General features: G+C 43.3%; 1 protein-coding gene across 1 annotated transcript in view; it reads right to left on the reverse strand.

The window, feature by feature from the left end:
* CDK15 (cyclin dependent kinase 15) overlaps positions 1-19,255 on the reverse strand; it is a 37,109-nt gene that overhangs the window by 13,968 nt on the left and 3,886 nt on the right. The window contains 9 exon segments of the mRNA XM_040604727.1: positions 1,353-1,416; positions 5,510-5,583; positions 5,586-5,602; positions 11,343-11,408; positions 11,410-11,449; positions 12,002-12,125; positions 14,133-14,195; positions 14,973-15,067; positions 18,706-18,785. Of these exon segments, the coding sequence (XP_040460661.1) occupies positions 1,353-1,416; positions 5,510-5,583; positions 5,586-5,602; positions 11,343-11,408; positions 11,410-11,449; positions 12,002-12,125; positions 14,133-14,195; positions 14,973-15,067; positions 18,706-18,785 (623 nt within the window).

The raw sequence follows: 19,255 nt of genomic DNA on the forward strand, positions 1-19,255 counted from the left end.
TTTGGCCTTGTATGAGCAGATGACTGGCATAAAAAAATTCTTTGTGATCAGTTTGTCCCATACACGAGCATTTCCTTCCTCCCAGACTACCCTTCCAAACTTGTAGACTACCCAGCCAAGCCTTCAACAACTTAGAGAGGAAAGTGCTTCCTCCAGCTGTCTGCTCTGTGCTTGCTCCCTATCCAAATTAAACTTGCTGTGGACTGCGACACATTCCCATTTCACGCTGGTTTGATTAATGTGTCTCAGCTAATTGTGTGAAGGATTCCAGTCCTTTAGACTGAGACCAGGTTATTGTTCAGCCAATCGTGGCTACCATGTGAAAATGGGGGCTGTTTAGTGTTCATGCACCAGAATCAAAGGAGGGGCATCTTGGATTGGGTCACAGAGCAACACCCACTTCTTTGAAAAGATGTTACTATGCTCTACTAAACCTGTAAACCTCTTGCTCAAAGCACGTCTTCTCCCTCCTCCTCTCCCCCCTGCTCTTTTCCCCCCTTCCAGATAGACAGGCTCCCCCCCCCCGCCCCCCCACTCTCTTAGGGTACAAGTGAGAGAGAATGGCTAGACTGTAGATGGGTGGAATTCACATTCTAGGGTTTTTAATATTTCACTTTTATATTTCTCTTACAGAATGATCCTGCTGAGAGGCTGAGAATCTGTGCTCATCATTTCCCCCTCACTGACACTTGAATATATTTTCCCAAGAGAAAACATTAAACAAAAAGAGAAAGAGAGAAATGGGGAGAGAGAGGGAGAGGGAGAGTGACTGAGCTGGCTTTTCAAAGCATACTTCTCAACCTGCCCACATCAAAATAAGAGACAACTGGCCCTTTGAAGTCCAGGACACAGACTTCTCTACCAGCCCATGTGGAAATAAAAGAAGCCAGCTTTATAAATCACACAGATTTCTCACCTTGCCCACATAAAAATCAGGGACAGTGACCTTTCAAACTGAGGTTTAAAGGTCCCCAAACCAATCTCCATGAAAATAAGGAGGGTTCAGATAAACTGTGTCTCCAGGTACCTGTCAGCTTTTCCAGTCTAAACCAGGGGATGTTAGTCCTTTGCACAGAGGAGTGGAGACTAACTACATTGTCAGCACTTGCAGCAATGAAATCTTCCATCAGCCTAACATACCCAGCACTCGGTGTGCTACGCATGTACCTTTGCTTCTATACTAGGCCAATCCCAGTGTTGTTGTAGGTCCTACAATACCACTATCATTAAATAGCTCAAGGGATTTAGTAACACTGAAGCACAGGATTTTTCATAATGAGAATTACTGACCCCAAAATTGAGCGGCTAGTGGCTTAGGGAAAAAGTTGGCATTCTTGTGAGTAAAATCCTACCTGGGTTATAGTTGGGAAGCTTGGAAAGTCCTAGCCGGGTGTCCTCAGTTAGGACCCCCAATAACTGTGAAAAATAAGAAAGAGAGTGAGAAGAGCGATATCCTCCTTCTGCCAGTCCTCTGCCTTGGTATGAAGCTGGGGGAACTGGTCTCAATGGAGAGAGACTGGGCTTTACTGTAGACCGGCACAGATTCACACTGCCCTGGCTGGTGCTGGATTTACCGCTGTGCATAAAGCACACCGACGTTTTAGCACTTGATTTTCTAGCAGAAAGGGTCCTGCTGAGACTGAATGTTGCTGCCGCTGGGAACATCAGTGGAAGTGTATGCAGCTTCACTGCCAGGTGCCACTCCTGCATGTGTTTGCCAGTGCAGGGGTCACATTGTTAAGCCCCTTTCACTGCTGAAGGTGTCCTCCTGCGCCAGAGTAACTGGGGACTTATTCTGCCCACTTGTGCTGGCAGCAGCCGATACACTCAGCAGCAGCACAGGCTGTGAGCTGTGATAGAAAACCCTGCTGTTCTGAGGTGAAAAAGAAAAGCTGGCAGACAGGTCTACTGGTGGGTGCTAGAAAGCAGTTCAGTGTCTCATCCTCAAAGGTCCAGGGCTTCAGCAGTGTCTTTGGCTGTGAAGTTATTGTGAATTCTGGGCTTCAGAAGTAGGTCCTCACTGAGCAAAGTCTGGGCCGGTAAAATGTCCTCCAACCTCATTTTAGTTGCTGAAATGTGTGAGATCAAGCATATCTGGATTTCTGTGCCACTTGCGGTTGTGGATGTCTAGTGTTATTATTAGTTAACTCAAGCAAAGTGCCTTGTGCCTATTGATATGGATGAGTTGTGCTAAAGAGGTAAAGCCACATATTTAAGAAGAGTTCACAGCATGTGATATGATACTGTAAATCGCTACTGCTAACTCCAAGCATTCAAAGCTTATCATCCAGGCAACACCCAAAATAATCAGATTTCCTTAAAAAACTGTGACTTTTTAACATGAAAAATGTCAGGGTTTTTTATTCGCTTTTTCTCCAACATTAGATTTGTCTCATATTAATTACATTTTGCATATGATAGACATCCTTAAAATAAATGCTGAGATATATGATATAGGGAACTTGGCTCCAAAGAAATTTGTGATAAAATTGCAAGAAAACAGGAATTAGTAAAAACATACATTAAAGAAGGAAGAAATACAAAGCCTTGTTGTTGTAGTTGTTATGCATCTGGTAGCTGATTGCTTTTCTCACAGTTGGGAAACAGCTGTGAGGGCAATTATAGCTACCTGGAGAAGACCGCTACAAGCAAGGACTGTATCTCATGGCTGGCACATATTAGCATGGTGATCTGCGGGAGGAGGCAAGCTAGCGTAGTTTGCTGTGCCCTGTGTTTCCAGACTGCTCATGGATTCAGCCTGCCACAGCACAGACTAAGGGACAGGGCCCCTGTCTCTGCTCACCTGTAAAATCAGTCTTGGAAGCTGCCCCAAATCAGCCTTGGAAGCTTGAAAGCTCCCCAAAGAGAAGGTGTCTTGCAGCATTCAGCCATGTGAGGATGTTGGAAGGAGGCTCACGCTATTTTGACAGTTCTGGATGAGGATGCATCCTTGACTGGTGCGTGTATCACATAAATAGGGCAGGTCTGCCCAAAGCAAGCTGTGCACAGGAAAGAGAGAGCTGGAATCTGAACCTGAATCCAGAGTTTGCTGTCTTTTTCTACCCTGTTAGCTTTCCAGGAACCCATAGCAAAGCCCCTATTTTAGAGATTTATTCTGCATTGAAAACCCAGGGGTGTGTTCTGAAGTGCCATCCCTGCCCATCTGGGCCCTCATTCTTCAAAGTTTCTTGTGAGCCATGGGACATCAGTCTTAAAAGCATCAGAGGGAGCTGGGAAAGTTCAGTACATAGTAAAATCATACTGTCCAGGGTCAGCTCAGCGCTCTGCCTCTCCTTGGTGAAGAATTTAAGAAAAAAGGTATTTGTGCGTGCTTGTAGTTTGCTATGTAAGGTTTTCAGTAAATGCGTGAAGTTTGCCGAGTTTAGGTGTGAAAGCATTTAGAGCACCAGTCACTGAATGCTATATGAATATGGACTTATATTTATATTTTCTGAGTCTTTTCTTCAGACAAGATGCTATGTTTGAGTTTCCAAGATAATAGGGCAGTGATTTCCCCCTGCCCCCCACATAATACTTCCATAACTAGCACTGTCGGCCTAAGTAGTTCTTTCCTCTTTGTCCCCTTCCCATTTGGTCCTGCTACTGTTTGTGCAGCCTAATGATGAACTGGGTAAATAAACTGTTCTCATTTAGAGTAACCCAGGGAGAAAACCAAGTTATAGGTTCCCCAATTCATGTAGCCCCACATGTGAGAGATGACACAGGAGCAGGAATGAGAAGCCAGGGATAGAGATGGGGGAAAAAGGCTACTTAAGGCGGTACTTGCCTGTAGGAGAAATGTTGGTAAAATGACAGTCAAGTCAGTCCTGATGATTCAACAGGACAAACACATCTGGCAGAATGAGGATTTTCCAGCCATATAGCTATATGGTGTTTGAACCAACAGTCCTACGTGGAGATAAGCATGCTGGGTGATAAAGTCTCATGCACACAAATGCAGAAAGTCTCTAAACTAGTGCAGGGTGCCTCTATTATTAGTACATGAAAGGAGCTGGCTATTAGAAAACAGTAGGAATCCCCGTTCTGAACCTCACACTTGGCAAAATACCTCAAGTTAGGCATCGAAAGCCTCTAAGGAGCTTTGAAATCTTGGCCTAACAGAGCCTCATTCCAGGCTGTATAATAACATAAAACCTTCTGTGAAAGGCACTAATTATTTCATGGCTCTTAAAGCTTCCTCATGATTTTTAAATAAGGTGGTTTTTTTTTTTTCCTTCTATAGCACAAATCCTATTAATCATGGTATTAGTTATAATACTAGAGAAATGACGATGGGGCTATAACCCTCCAACTGCAAAACCACAGGAAATGTATCCAGAGATTTCAGAGCCGTAAGTGGAAGGATACCCTACATTCGCACTCTAGGAAACTGGGCCCTGCCCTGGCTTTGAACCCTGTTAATTGGCCAAATATGGATTTTATTTTTTTTTCTCTTCTCAATAATTCTTTTTTTCACTCTCTAAGAAGAAATCCAGCACAATTAAATGGACTGAACTCAAGTCTAAGAACTGGACCCACTTGTCTGACTTCTTATCACATTCTAGCTAAAAGCAGAGAGGAAACCCTACCAGGCAGGAGTGTTTCTGGATGAGGGAATTAAGAAGGAAAAAATCTGACCGAACAGACTTGAAGCTATGAAGTCCTTTGTCCTGACTTTCCACATGTCGGTTTCCTGTACTTTCTCCTTTGAAAACCACGTTTGGGAAACACTATGCAGGAGAGTGAATCCCTGGGAGGAGATGTGAAGGGGCAGATGCCTACAGCAAAACCCAACAGGAATCTATAGGTTGACCTTCCTGTCAAGTCAGTAACAGGGTCAGCAACAAGCAGTCAGGAAAGTACAGGATCCACTAGTGCTGGTAACTGCCTCAATTCTACCAAGCCACACTAAGGACGTGTCTCTGTGTTTTAGCTTCCCCAGCAGGAAAAATGGCTTAAGAGGCTCCTGAATATGTCTGCCCTCACTCACTGCTGCCTTTATAAAGTAATTTCACACTTTCCGTTACGCCAAAGCAGTCTCTAGGGCTGCACCATAAACTGGATGATACAAAATGTTCCAAGTTAAAATGAAGAAGAATCTCTGAAAAACCTCAGGGCCTTGCCACTTTCAAGGTAGTTCAAGAGCAGTATTAGAGCTCCTTTGTGAGAATATGGTGTGCTGTATCCTACAGTAAGTAAAGGATTTAACAAGAGGAATAGAATTTGCAGTACCTGCACACCTTTTATGCCTTCTTCAATTTGATGTCACTTTAATTGGCTTTAAATTTTTGATGAGATGACAAACATCAAAGGAAAGTAATTTGATTTACTCCTGTGTCTGTGAGAAAGTTGCCACATATAAAATGGGTTACAAAGTCTGCTATGAACTTGGCAGATTGGACCAAATTATTTCTGCTATTCACAGGACTTCACTTGGGACTTCAAAATTAGGTAGAGAGCTGGAGCAACAGATTCTTTTTCTCTCCCTGAAATGGCGTATTTTACTCACCACCCAGATCTTCACCAACTGTTCATAAGCACCAGAAGTTCCCACAAATATGAGCTGGCCCTGGATCATTTCAAAAATATAGATCCTGCACTCCTGCAAGAAACCCAAAGTATTAAGTCATTCACGTATATGACATATAGAATACGTTTGTTGGGATGGACAGAGAGAGGAAGAGAGATAATTGTTGGAATGGAAACTTAGAAGTCCTGATTTATAAATGCAGAAATCCTGATGTCAGCTGTAAACCCTGTATATATTGCAGCTCAAGTCTGAAAACTACCAGCATGATACGTAGGTATTATATACCTACCTCATATCAGGACATGGGGTGTCTGTATATATGTAGATGAATACAGGCTTCAGCAAACACTAATATTCCTCTACAGTATGATGGTAGGCAGGATGTAGTATCATAAAAAACCCTACTGATTGTGGGAAGTCAGGAAGGTTTCCTTTGGGAAGGGCCATCGTACACCCTTGGTTTGGTAGCACTGTTCTAAGCACTTGCAGCTGTCCCTTATCGCAAGTTGTATGTAGTATCATTAATCTCATCCAAGTCCTACAGATTGGAACACTTGAATGAGAAAGGTGACAAGTCAAATAGGATGGGAGCAGGACCAGAGATAGCTCACATTCACATCCCTCCAGTATTTTAGAAAAAAGCAGAGCAAAGAACATACAAGTCTGTTCCCATCTCCTTTTTCTCATCAGCACTATCCACTAAAAAAAAAGCCCCACTCTTCACCAGCAAGACAGATGGTGCCCACTAAGCACCATCTTTTTTTCCAGCACCAAACAATTTGTTCCAGGTCTCTTTCAATTTATGCTGTTACAAACCCATCTAAAAAGATGGTCGTGGCAGAAGCCTGTGGGCTATTTGTTTTCTGTGAGGAAAAAGGTGCAAAATTGGAGTGGTAACCGTAGAAAAGATAAACAGGGAACTACTACACACTATATTGACTTGAAGGGTACGTTAGATGCAGAAAGAACCCAGAGGCACTAACCACTAGAGCAGTTTTTCCTTCAGAAGCAGTTAGCTTTTCACTGGAAAACTGGAGGCAAGATTTCATTAGGATAAAGAGCTCAGTGATAACATGAAGTTAAAGTATTCTTATTTTTATGCCATCCCTTGCTCTGCACTTGCGCCAAAGCAAACCAGACAGCTTAAAAAAACCCCCACTAAACCCTGCAAAAAGTGCTTAATTTTATTAAGGTGGATTAGTCCTCCTGACAATAATAATGAGATAGTTGTGGTCAGGGTAGACTTACCTATTTGCAAGTATTTCCATCTCTTCTTGTATGGTGTAAAACTGCTCATTTAGTATTTCTTTTTCCTCCAAACCTCTTTTAGGTTTCCCATCTTTTCACTAAGCCCCATCCCAAGTTTTCAAGTTTCGGTTATAGCAAATTTGAGTCCTTTAAGCTTTGTCTAACAGGCTCTGAAAGTATTATTTTCACTTGCTGAGCAACAACTGGTAATCTCTTCTGGTCATCTGTACTGCTGTGTTATACCTTGCACCTTGTTTTTGCAATACTGTAGATGCTTTTCCTACCTGGCTGTGGTCAGTTGAAAGCCTGACATGCAACTCATCTGCAGTATTCATTTTGGTCATCCTTGCACAACAGGTGATGCCAAACCTGTTTGCAGATCCACATCTAACGCTCTTTTCACAAACATCTCTGCTGCACTTTCCCTTAGTTTCCTGTACCCTAACCTTGGGTCTTGTAAGTTTAGCTCCTTGTTTGTCTAACATGCTCTTACAGAGTCCAGGCATCATGAAACTTCACCCAAAGCTTTTGTAACATAGATTTTTTGGTTTCATAGCACTACCACATCACTAGATATTATTTTGGAGCCCACAGATTGATTCTACTGAGACCAGTGTCATACCAATGCTCTTGTTTTCACAGCTGATGTACCCAGTGGCTCACCCTATTTTGCAACCACAGGGGCTGCTGTAATCCACTGATTCCATTGCACAAGTTTAACTGTGTATGGTCAAAGCAATTTAGGTTCTCTTGAGTTGTGGGGAGAAGAGAATCAGCTCTATATGTTTTTGGAGCAAATGATCCTGACATTCACCTGCAGTTTGGGTTCTGATACCCTAGCTAGAAATGCTAGGATTAGACTGCCAACAGCAGAAACTTTTTTCCTAGATTCAGCTAGCATTTCCTAAGGATTACTCATGAGCAAGGAGTTCAAAAATTCAAGTCTAATGAAGCAGCCTTTTCAGCAATAGGGAAGCTGTCAGTTTGAGGAGAGGAATGACTGGTGGGTTGTTACAAGTGCACCTTCTGGTAGAGCTCTCTTTTGAATTCCTGGTTTATTCCCATTATCTCTGGAAGCCTTTAAACCCCAGCGCCTCTAATAAAGACAAATCAGTCAGAGCAACCACAACTGCCAGAAAGGAAGGGCCTTTTGTTTCCTGTAGTGAGACCTGGCTGACCAGCTGCCTTTAATGGCTGCTTGATACTGTATTGATAGATTAGTGGCAATTATCACTGTTTCTATCTCTGTTTCCAGATGAAATATGCTTTTCTTTAAAAAAAAAAAAAAGTCCAGAAGTAGCAGCTAGAACAACTGACTTATGGACACCCCCCTCTTTTCCCACGTATTTTTGTCTATGTGTTAAAGCAGGACTTTGGAAGCTAGTACTAGTCATCATATTAGCCTTTCAGTAGAGGCTTTAACTTTTCCTTCTGAGATATGGGATTTACAGTTACTGCTCTGACAGCATTATGAGGATCCTTCTGTTAATGAGGATGATTCAAAAACATCTACTTTTAAATATTTCTAAAGATTTAGGGCTATTGTTGGTTTGTTTTTCCCCTTTTCCTTCTTACCCCTCTAATTTAATTCCTGAGGTCCTCTTATTCCTTCCAGTCTACAAGTTTCTCAAAGGGACTCGGCCCCATATAGAAGCCATGAGAAGAGCTAGGGCAGGAGGGGTCTCTCAGGAAAAGGCCTAGACATGATGTTTCACCATGTGCCAGATATGCACACAAATCAAGACAGTGACTGCTAAAGTAATAGGAGAGGTATAACTAATTACAGGGGTATTTACTGACCATAAACAGAGCCGGCTCAGACAGCACGGTTGCATCTGCCTACAATCCCTGGGGCAGGTTTGAACACTGCACTTACTCCTCAGTCTGCAGTGCTGCATCACACAGTAGAGAGACAATTTCATCAGGATTACGATCCAAGATATCTCTGCAGCATCCCAGAGTTCCCTCTCCACAGTTTTTCTGGCATTGGGAGATTGCAATTTTATATCTAACCAGAAATATATCCTTTCTCTTGTTCCTCACCAAGCTTCACCTGTACAGTGAAGCCCTTAGCCTGTATCTCCCAGTTTGGCATAACAGGGCAACGTGAACCAGACTGGGGAGAAGGCTGTAGTGGGCCTGGCAGTCCCACCTTAAATGACTGCATGGGAACTCCTATTCAACATGAATCTGTCTGGGAAGATTCCTGTGATTTTAATTTTTTTTAATAGAAGATTAGACAAGGAAAGCCTGACTGAAAAGAAGAAATTACTTAAGGCACTCATGATGTTAGCAGCTACTAGTGCAGCACGTGCATAAAACACTTGGTGTTTTTTTTTTTTAAAAAGTCATTCTGATATGCAGTGTGATCTCCCTGAAACATTAAGTCTCCCTGAAATCCCTTAATTGAATCTTCTAAAGTCCTGAAGAGATAGTGAGGGAGAAAGAGAGAAAAAAGATACAGAGAGATTAAAGCAGCTTTTCTAGTTAGTCCAAGAGCAAGAGAGTCTCCTTCTATATCTCTTTCTTCATCTATTCAAGGCCTCATTCACTTCCCATGTGCCTCCCACTGACAGTATTGCTGCTCAAGCACACTATGCATGAATTGCCATAATGTTTTATTTTGTTATAATTGGTTTCTTTAAACCAATGGCTTTAACACCCACTGTCTCATGCCATTACCAAGGGCATTCTGACCTGCCTTCATGTAAATTGCAGCATCCAAAAGACACAGGGTTTTTTTTCCCTTTCTTCCCAATAGACAAGTAACATCTGTGTGAATTCACATTATTTCCTAATAGACAAAAATTGAACTTAAATGCAGTGTACATCAAGATAATAAATGGCTCTTGTTAGAGGAAGTTCCTGAATAGAGCTTACTGAAGTACTCTCTATTCTCTCAGCATGACATCTTTCTTTAGGGAAACACTTTGAATGTTGTTATTATAAGGAGGTGTTATAACAAAGATGCCTATAGTGTGAATGTAGTGCAGTGGGACTGGGAGTACTGTGCTGTGCGAGCTGGTCAGAGTGCCGGATGGGATCTTTGTATACCACTCCTGTGTTGCTATTCATTATACTAGAGCAGAGTTACGTAGTGGGCATGTTGGTTTTGCACAGCCAGAAGTGGCAGGCTTTCTGTGCATAGCCAGGGCTTTGGACAGGGCTCAGCTATCAGGAAAAAACAAACAGGCTTATACCAGCATCTGCCTAATACAAACCCTCCAATCTGCTAGGCAGGCATCATCTTCAAACTCAGCAGACATTCCTGAGAGACTGTCTGGAGGGGAGAGGTGACAGGTAGTGGGGAGAGAAGACAGGACTGTTTAGATTGGCTTAGCAGCTGGAAGCCATTAGAATTTAGCAAGGTCTTCCTCCTTGGAGAAATCTTAAAGCAATTAAATTAGCAGCAGGCCTACGGAGGTGAACAAACTAAAAACTGCCTTTTCCCTGAACAGCCCTCCAGACTTAGGCCATCACAGCCTCCGATAAGCCACGTATCTCTGGAGGGGTGTACAGGCTGAGAAGGCTTGGAGCTTTGCTGTTTGCAAACTTAGCCCTCTTCCTGCAGCCTCCTGCACTCCCACCCTTTCCCAGTACAGCAGTTAAGAAAAGTCCCGGTGTGACAGGCACAGGCAGAAATTAACTGGTTTGAAGAAAGGGTGAAGCAGCAATACAATCTAGTGATGTAAAATTGCCCAGAACGAGGGTGTTGTCCTGCAACTCCATGAGCTGCGTGTTATCCATAAGTCAGGACGCTGTTGGTGGCAGTGGGCTCAGGCTGGCGCAGAAGGCAGATGAACCCTAGGGCCCAGCTACACATCAAGACCAGCCCAAAAGGACCAGTGGGACCCCTGTGAAGCCCTCATCCTCTCCTGCTTTCTGCCTGCTCTCAGACACCCCTATCCCTTCAGCTCAGCAAACGTGTGCCTTGTTTCCTGTGATTCCCAGCCACATTAAGATTATGGGATAGAGCTTGTAAGGTAACAAGACTTTAACAGAACACAGCCTTTCTCCTGTATGAAATGCAGAGTACATCTGAGATAGGTTCTTTGAGAAGAAGGACAAAGTATCACAGAAATAATGAAAATCTCAGACACCTTTCTACCTCCAGACCCATTCAGAAACCCTTTAATGCCATGTTTTGTCATCGAGGCCAAAGTTAATTGTTGGTGCAGTTGTGGATCCATTGTTTCTTCACAAAGCCATTGCTGTAGAGAGCTACTGCTGACTCAGCTGACCACGTAGACACAAAACAGTATGTGCATTAAGTGAAGGTGTTCATTGCAAGACCTGAAAACGCTTCATAAATGTTATCAAATGAGATGTACACATCTCATAAATATTATCAGATGAGGCTTATATAAATCCATAGATGAGAGACAGTGGCATCATTCCCAAAAACTTCTATGAACCCAGTGGCAAAACAAAACAAAACAGAACAAAACTCCCCACTGCTCACCCATTTTCTGCTCACAGGTGTTAATGGTTACAGTGACTCAATTTAATCACATAAAGATGATTTTTCCCAATGGACCCCAGATGCTTTGAAATTGGTCAGTACCAGGTATCTAGATCGGAAGAATAGTCTGTAGCACCAAGCAACACGTCAGGAGGACAGCACCAGAGAGGAGTACATCTGTCTGGGGATGGACTTGGTATGAGCAAGGCCTGCAAATAAAAAAGATTGCTGTACTAGGACAGTCCTTCTATCTGTATAGTGCATAGATGATAGTAATTTGAAACAGGACATTATTTACTCTTGGATCTTTAAACACAAGCATCCCAATACAGTTTACAAGCAATTGACAAAGAAAGTGTGTCTGGTATATCGCTGGGGCAGATCAGATAAAACAATATTGTGTTTTGCAGGGCTTTACCATTTGTGACTGAAGCAGCCATCCCAAACTAATGCCAAAAAAGCCTTTTGTTTCAGCACATTATGTGTACTCTACATGTTACATTTTCTGAACATAGAGGGGTTGATTATCAATTCTCTGGAACCAGTTTTACGTAGCAGTAATTGCTCTGACTTAAATGAGGTTGCTCCCTGCACGTATCGCTATAAATGCAAGAAAGGCTGGACTGACCACAGAAATAGTTTCCTGAAGTTCAGTAAGAGGTTATGCTTCTGTGCCTTAATTGGCTGTGGATACAGATCTATATGCATGCTAAAGCTTTGGTCTGAGCAGATATATTAGCAGTATCCAAACTGTGACTCACCAAAGTCAGCTAATTTGAGCTCACCAAGGCAACTGATGAGCAAGTTCTGGGGTTTCAGATCACGGTGAAGAATGTGTTGTTGATGGACGTAAGCCAGGCCATGCAAAAACTGTAACATGAAGAGCTAGAAAAAGCCAACAAAAACCTGAAATGATTTGGTGTGACTTTGCATTGATACATTAGCTCTGAACTTAAGGAGAACTCCTGGAACCACACAGAGACCAAGCAAGTAAGAAAACAGTAAAAATCTCCAAAATTAGTAGATCTGGCTGAGGAAGAGAAAACTGTGGTACGGTATTACTGCCCCGCAGCTTTCTGAAGGTTTTTGGGGTAGAATATTTGGCCGTGAGGGCAGTTATAGCACAGTCCCTCAGTGCACATTTTGGAAATTTAACTTGTCTTTAGAAATGGACTAGTGATTGCAGGAACAAGTTCAACATGCCAAAACACAGCTCCAGCTCTCAGAACAGCAGATATTCTGATTTCAGTGTTCAAGGCAAAGATGCACAGCAAGCAAAACGAAGGTTTAAGGAGCTGGAAGTTTTGCCCATTTGAGCCAGCTAACCAGCAGAGGGAGATCTACACCACCTCTTCCCAGGATAAACTGGACCAGTGAACTGATTTCCTTGACAGTCTGAATTGTTATCTTCAAGCTGGGAGAAAACACAAGGACCTGATTTGAACAGATATAGCAAGTAAAATATGATGAATGAAGCAAGCAAGCAAGAAAGCAGGAGAACAAGCAAGAAAGCCAGGAAGAAAGAAATATCTAACTCCCACTACCATGGCAGTGTAAATAAGCCTGGGGTAAAACAAGCTGGGCTGAGACAAGGTATGAAGGTGGACAGTGGATAGAAGCGAAATACAGCAAAAGTAATTGGACTTCACCAGAAATTTTTTTTTTTTTTTTACCAGAAGTTCAATGAAAGAGGAGGAAAAACAGTGACACCCATAGGTCATTTCTGTACCAGAAAAGTGTCCCTGTAATATTCTGCATACTCGCATCATGTTAGATAGGAACCACTCAAGAGAAAAAAACAATAAAATTTGCCAGCAAAAATGAAGCAAGCTAGATAACCCCCCCTAAAGGAGCAGTAAATCATTTTGCAGTTTATTTCCTGCTGACAATGAGGATTGCAGACAGGAAAGCAGTACAGCTGGCTAGTGTTTATTCACAGAAATGCCAGTGAGTACGTTACAGCCGTGTACTCCATGTGCTTTACAAGCCCGCCTGGTAGCAGGACCCTTGAGATCTGCGCCAAAACTACAACACTGCATCTTGGATGCATCTGAGCTCTGAGGATGTTTAAAATCTGAGGCCCCAAGAAACTTCATTAAAATTGGTGTTGCTTAACAACTATCTGCAAAAAGATGTGAACAAGGTGGCAACATTTGAAGATGACAGAAGTATTTAGATTAGCTGTGATAAGAAGTGACAGTGAGGAACTTCAGAGAGATCTGACAAAGTCAGATGAATAGGCAGTTTGATAAGATACAAAGTTATTGTTGACAGCTGTAACATGAATTAAACGAAGCTGCTCGGGAAAAGGACCCAGGCATTCACTGAGGACATTCGCACTGAAACCTTAAGTCAGCGTGCAGCAGCAATCCTGAAAGTTGATTAAATGTGAAGATGCATACAAAGGAGAGTAGGAGACTACTATAACATTAAAGTAAGGATACATCTTCTGCTGTGCTCAAGTCCAGTCAACCAATCCCAAAAAGCTGTGGTAGAAACAAAAGATATTTAAGTGACTGTAAATATTAAGATAGTTCCAGATGAGGAGAAAGTGAGATTTGAGAGTTTTTAATTAGAGAGATGAATAATATATTCTAATGATAAGAGGATACAGATTTGTGCTGAGACAGATTTTCTTGCCACAAGATGTCATCGTTCGCAAAAGCTGAATATCTTCTTGCAGGCTGAGGACATGGGAAGAGGGACTAACTGAAAAAAGGCTTTGGAGATTGAGAGTGAGGCTGTTAAATCTTTGTCAAAGGCAGATTTTCTCCCAATTTTTTGTCATATATGGAATAAATAAATATTAGTAAGTAATTTATAGTGACCATACATGGTGGAAAATAACACTTCCTCATGCTTTAAGGGATACTAGTCTTCTAATGAACTTACCATAACGCTGCACAAATGAAGCCCTCCAGGATGCTGGCCCATGTACTGTGCTAGATCTGTGCACTAAATAGAAGAGAACTTGAGGCAAAAATGCTTCTACCAAGAATGCCTCTTCTCTAAGTAGAAAAAATATGCAAGCACTACAAAGATGCCTCTTTCACCTTGGCAAACATCTGATCTGATGCAGCACACAAGGATATGCTTAAGTGCTGGGTCAGATCACGGACCTGGCTAACCTGTTATCTCACCCTAGCAGTTTATGACCTGAAGCTGGCCATTAACAGAATCCATACTCGTGCCAGCATTAGTCATAAAGCTGTAGCAAGAAGACATTGACTGTATATTTTCCTTATAATTTGGTTGATAGCTATCAGCAAAAGCAACAGAAGTAACAAGACTCATGCAGAGGACTTTTTGTTGGCATCCTCCCCTCTCCATGAAAGCAACCTGCAGCTTGGTCATGGTGAGCCAGTGGGATCAGCCAAATCTGACCCCAGCTGGGATGTGAGCTTGTATCATTACTCCCTATCCTTGCTGTGGCTCACGAACAGTGCTTTTATTGTGTTGTCAGGGCAGAAATGGAGGAAAATAGTGTCTGCCACCCTAGCAGAGGCAAGATGTGGAATAATTTTTGCATACAGCTGTGGCATATACAGAAAGAAAAGAGTAAGGCTGTGTGGCTGGAAAGGAGGAGATCAAGAAGGAAAATCAATCACTGCACTAAAGGATTACAACTTGTTTCTTTGCAGATGTCTCATAATGCAGTAAATTCATTACGCAGCCACTTCCCCATACTTCCCAGTACCAGCTCCACAGGAAGCTAGAAAAACATCAACTCACCATGTATTCCAAGACAAATGTTAGTGTCTCCTTGGTCTGGACAATGTCATGAAGAAGTACTATGCTGGCATGTTTCAAATGATCGAGCAGAGAAGCTGGAGAAACACAAAAGGAAGATCAACTTAACCACTGCTGGAAGTGGAAGGAGAGAGTGCACACAGCAAGGTAGTGAAAATAAAAAACTGAGGAGAAATACTCCAGACTTGGCAGTTCTGTAAGAAGCGGCAGCTACTGAGTCTGGAGGAGGTTGGAAAGGCTCCTTAGAGAAGCGAGCATCAGTGCTCCAGGCTTGGCAGGAACGCGTCCTTCTCTCCGAGGTGGGATCTTGCCTCTGTCAGAAATAGCAGTTCACGGTTCCCAGCTGACAGGTTCTCAGCTGAGGAGAAATAATTTCTTCAAGGCAAATGCCAAGAGACAGGGGCTGGGAGCTCCCAGAGCCAGAATGCCACAGCCCCCAGCCTGTCACTGAGCTTCTCATCCTTCTCCCATCCATCTCCTGACATATGCCCTCAGCAGGGCCCCTTAGGAGAAACTGGGGTGTGTGGGGGGGGTGGGGGGGTGGGGGGGTGGGGGTGTGTGTGCATGCTGAGGAAGGAGCTGAGTTTCTGTCAGCTTCCAGCTTCACAATATCAAGGTGTAAAAATCTGTCAAAAGAAATTATAGATGCTAGCTGAATTCTGAATTTAGCTCTGTACTTTTAGCTTGGAGTAAGCATATTAGTTACTTTCTCTGGTTTAAAACTGAAAGAGCAGAGATCATGAATTTACTGAGTGAACTGTAACTTCTTTGTATTTATACAACTTTGGCACATTTATTCTTTTGGCTTAACTATCTAAAAGCATACTATCTAAAATGCAACTGTGGTCCTGGTCTTTAGGTGCTGATATGCCTTCACCGAGTCTCAGCACATCTAGGCTGTGGTGATGGAGGGGGCAGTACATGGAAGAGCCTCTGCCTCCATGTAGACCACAGAGCACCACTGACTGATGCTAAGACAAAAGCTACAGCCTTCTGAGCCTTTCAGCCTTGCGCTGGGCCTCTCACGATAGAGCAGGCTCCAGCTGACACACCCATGAAGGCAGCTTCTCAGCAGAAAGTCTCAGAGATAGTCTTTGTGGGGGAAGAGCAAGCACAGCTTCATCATTTGCTACCTTAGGTTTGAGACAATAGTTGCCGCAGCTCTGTACAGAGGAGGGATATGAGGATATGGAATATCCCAGCTCCACCTGTGGACCCCTGGCACTGCTGAAGAATCTGACCCAGCTGTTATGCTGAAACTGTGCACAGAGAGAAGCCCCAAAGCTCAAGAAAAACAGAGGTCCCTGACTCCAGATTTTAGTTCAGTTTTTGACATAGCAGGATAGCCTTGGAGATGCTCCAGAATCACCTTTTCCTGCTGATTAAAACCAAATTAGTTTACTGTCAGACCACACAGTGCTACAAATTCTATTCATATAAGGCACGGGCATACAATCTTGTTTCTGCTGAATTAGCTGAAGCATACAATACAGAGCTTGGGCTGGCCATGGGAGGCCAAATGAGTTTTGGTCCTGGATAAAAGCTGCTTTCTGTTTTTCCAACAATTTGCAAAAGATATTTGAAAAGTTTCATGCTGGCAAAGCAAATTTATACTGGATTAGCACTTTGCCTTTTGTGACCATAACAATTTTACCTGGTTCTAAAAGCCCTACAGCGAGATACGGTGTATTACACAGCTGTGGCCTAAGCATATGTCAATACTGAGACAGCTGAGCATTAAAGGATGCCTGATTCAGCATCCCAACTACTGAGAACAGCACAGATTGTAAATTAGTTCTTGCACAGAGCTTGGTGCTGCTAGGCTGCCTCTAGTACTGCTAGTCCATTTAACTACCACCAGTATGTTTCCAGTGCATGGCAGTATGAACCTCAAACATGATCTACATTGTACCTAACTGCCTACGAAACCAGTGAAGATACTCTGGCTAGATCCCATTTGCTAACCTGGCTCTGTGATACCTCAAAAAGCCCATACAACCAAGAGCTGTTGCTCCAGAGGAGCAGTACAGAGGGTCCACAGTAATATGGAGAATTCGGCCCCTGTGCCTAAATCAGGCCTCTGGGAACTGCTGCTCACTTGGTTGCTTCTACAACCCCCTGCTGGGGTGTCAGGTGCTGCAGCCAGAACTGAGCTTTAAACACATTTTGTCTCTGTGGGGTTTCCTGGGGTGAAGCAGCTTTGTCAGGGGGGTGCCATTCCTCCAGGGTAGCAAAGAATGCACCACCCTAATAAATCTTGTGCTTTGTTTGCGCTACTGACTTACACTGTAAATTTGAGGTGTCAGATGCTGCAAAGCTCACCACTACACAAAAGATCTATTTAAAGTAGACGCTTCATAGGGTCACCGTTGTTTGCTCCCATAATGAACAAAGTTAAGGCTCTCAGCCTGCCCAGTAGAGCATGTTAAAGGGGTGCTACTGATCTTTAGAGCATCATTAGTTCTGTGTAGATAAAGCTTTTAAGGCTTATTTTACTGGTGGGCTACAAATGTAAACACAGAGCAAAAGCATCACAGCAAATAAGTGTACAGGAAACTGCAACACAAGTCATTTTGTAAATAGGCATATTTTGGTACCTCTCTGCTTTCACCCAGAATTGGACTAAGGACTTTGTAAACTTTCTTATCTTAATTACACTGCTACAAAACCTGGAGTGGGTCCACTGACCTCTCGTTATTCTGAGTTGACTGGTATGAGAGTTCTTCTATGCTAGGGCTGCTCTGTGAAAGCTGGCACATCTGTTCCCTGACTCTCCATCCCCACAGTGACAAGATCAACCCCAGCTTTGAACTGCAGTAAGAATAAAACCCCAACAAAGTATGTGTGACCTCTTACATTGATAGCTCTCACTAATACTGGACTGGCACAAAGGTTGCATATTTCTGTGCACAGAAGAAACCAGATTATGATCCTCTTGGGATTGTAGAGCAGATGAAAATAGAAATCTTAATCAAGCAGGCAGTTTGTGAACTTGGTCTGCAGGGACATGTAACTACATTTAGCCAAAATCAAGCACTTAAACAAAAGCATTTCTTTCTCAAAGAAATTGAGAAAGCTGCAGACATTTTGCCCAGAGTTCTACAAAGTTGACTGATAGAAAGAATTTTTCACTGGGCTGCTATGATGGATGTTATTAAACACCAGTTTTATTGAAAGCATTTCTCTTCAGGCTGGGATCTGTAATGCTCCAGGTATCAGCCAGCAAAGCGGCACCATTTGTGATAACAGCAAGCAGACACAGTGGTTCAAAGGGCACGTAGAGTCCACAACTGTCCAGTGCAACAGCAGCAAAACCTGTGCAGTGCTAGTGTATAGAAATGGGAGTGAGAAAGTGACTACGGAGCAGGCAGCAGGCAGGAGGTGTAAGAGGGCCACTACACTGCTAGAAAGGACATGCTCTGGCTACAGCCGGCACTTTCCTTATCCCAAGCTCGGATGAATATGTTACAAGGCATTATATCGGCCAGCAGGTTCCCCCTCTGTCCATTGCATGCTCAGCCTGCCCAGGACAAAGACCTCCTTCATGATGGGATAAAGAAACTGAGTTTTAGGAGAAGGACAGCTGGCACATCAAGTAGGCAAAAAAGGACTTAAGAAGACATCACATGGAGCTTTTTGAGGTTAAAAAAAGTGCTCTCCAAGAGTGATGTCCCTCACTCTTCACTGATGTTTGAAGAATCTCTTTTTGTCTTACCTTCCCAAATGGTTGTAAAGGGCATTCCCTCCTCTGCCTCCAGCCTGATCACTTTCAATACCACCAACTGGCCGTTGGTCCTATCAGGGCAGAGTGGAAGGTCACATGAAGCTCCTCAGTGCTCAGCATGACATTAACAGTCTTCCGGGTTGCTCAACACTTACTCAAGCAAAACTTCTATGGCTTCTCCCCAACCCCGGTCAAGCTCAGAAAGGAATTACAAACCATCTCCATCTTGTCTTCATTATCAGCGAAACAGGAGCCAGCCTGCCCGGCTAGAGTAGCACAGTCCTGCTGATCATATTGCTAGAGTGTGGCTTTGGGCAGTGTTCCCACTCAGCCCTCTCACAGCTTTCCTGCCCCTGTGTGATGGCAGCATGGCCTCATCCCCAATTTTTCCATCACGCAGGGATCCCTCATTTCAAGGAAAACCCTCGCTCCCTCCCTGGTAGAGCCAGACAACCTCCCGGTGTGCTGCTGAGGAGCAGTGTCTTTGTGGAGCCTACATGGCTGTGGTGGAGGAGTGCCCTGGAAAATTGGGATTGGGCTC

The sequence above is a fragment of the Falco naumanni genome, chromosome 8 (genome assembly GCF_017639655.2).
Source record: "Falco naumanni isolate bFalNau1 chromosome 8, bFalNau1.pat, whole genome shotgun sequence".
In the NCBI taxonomy this organism is placed as follows: Eukaryota; Metazoa; Chordata; class Aves; order Falconiformes; family Falconidae; genus Falco; species Falco naumanni.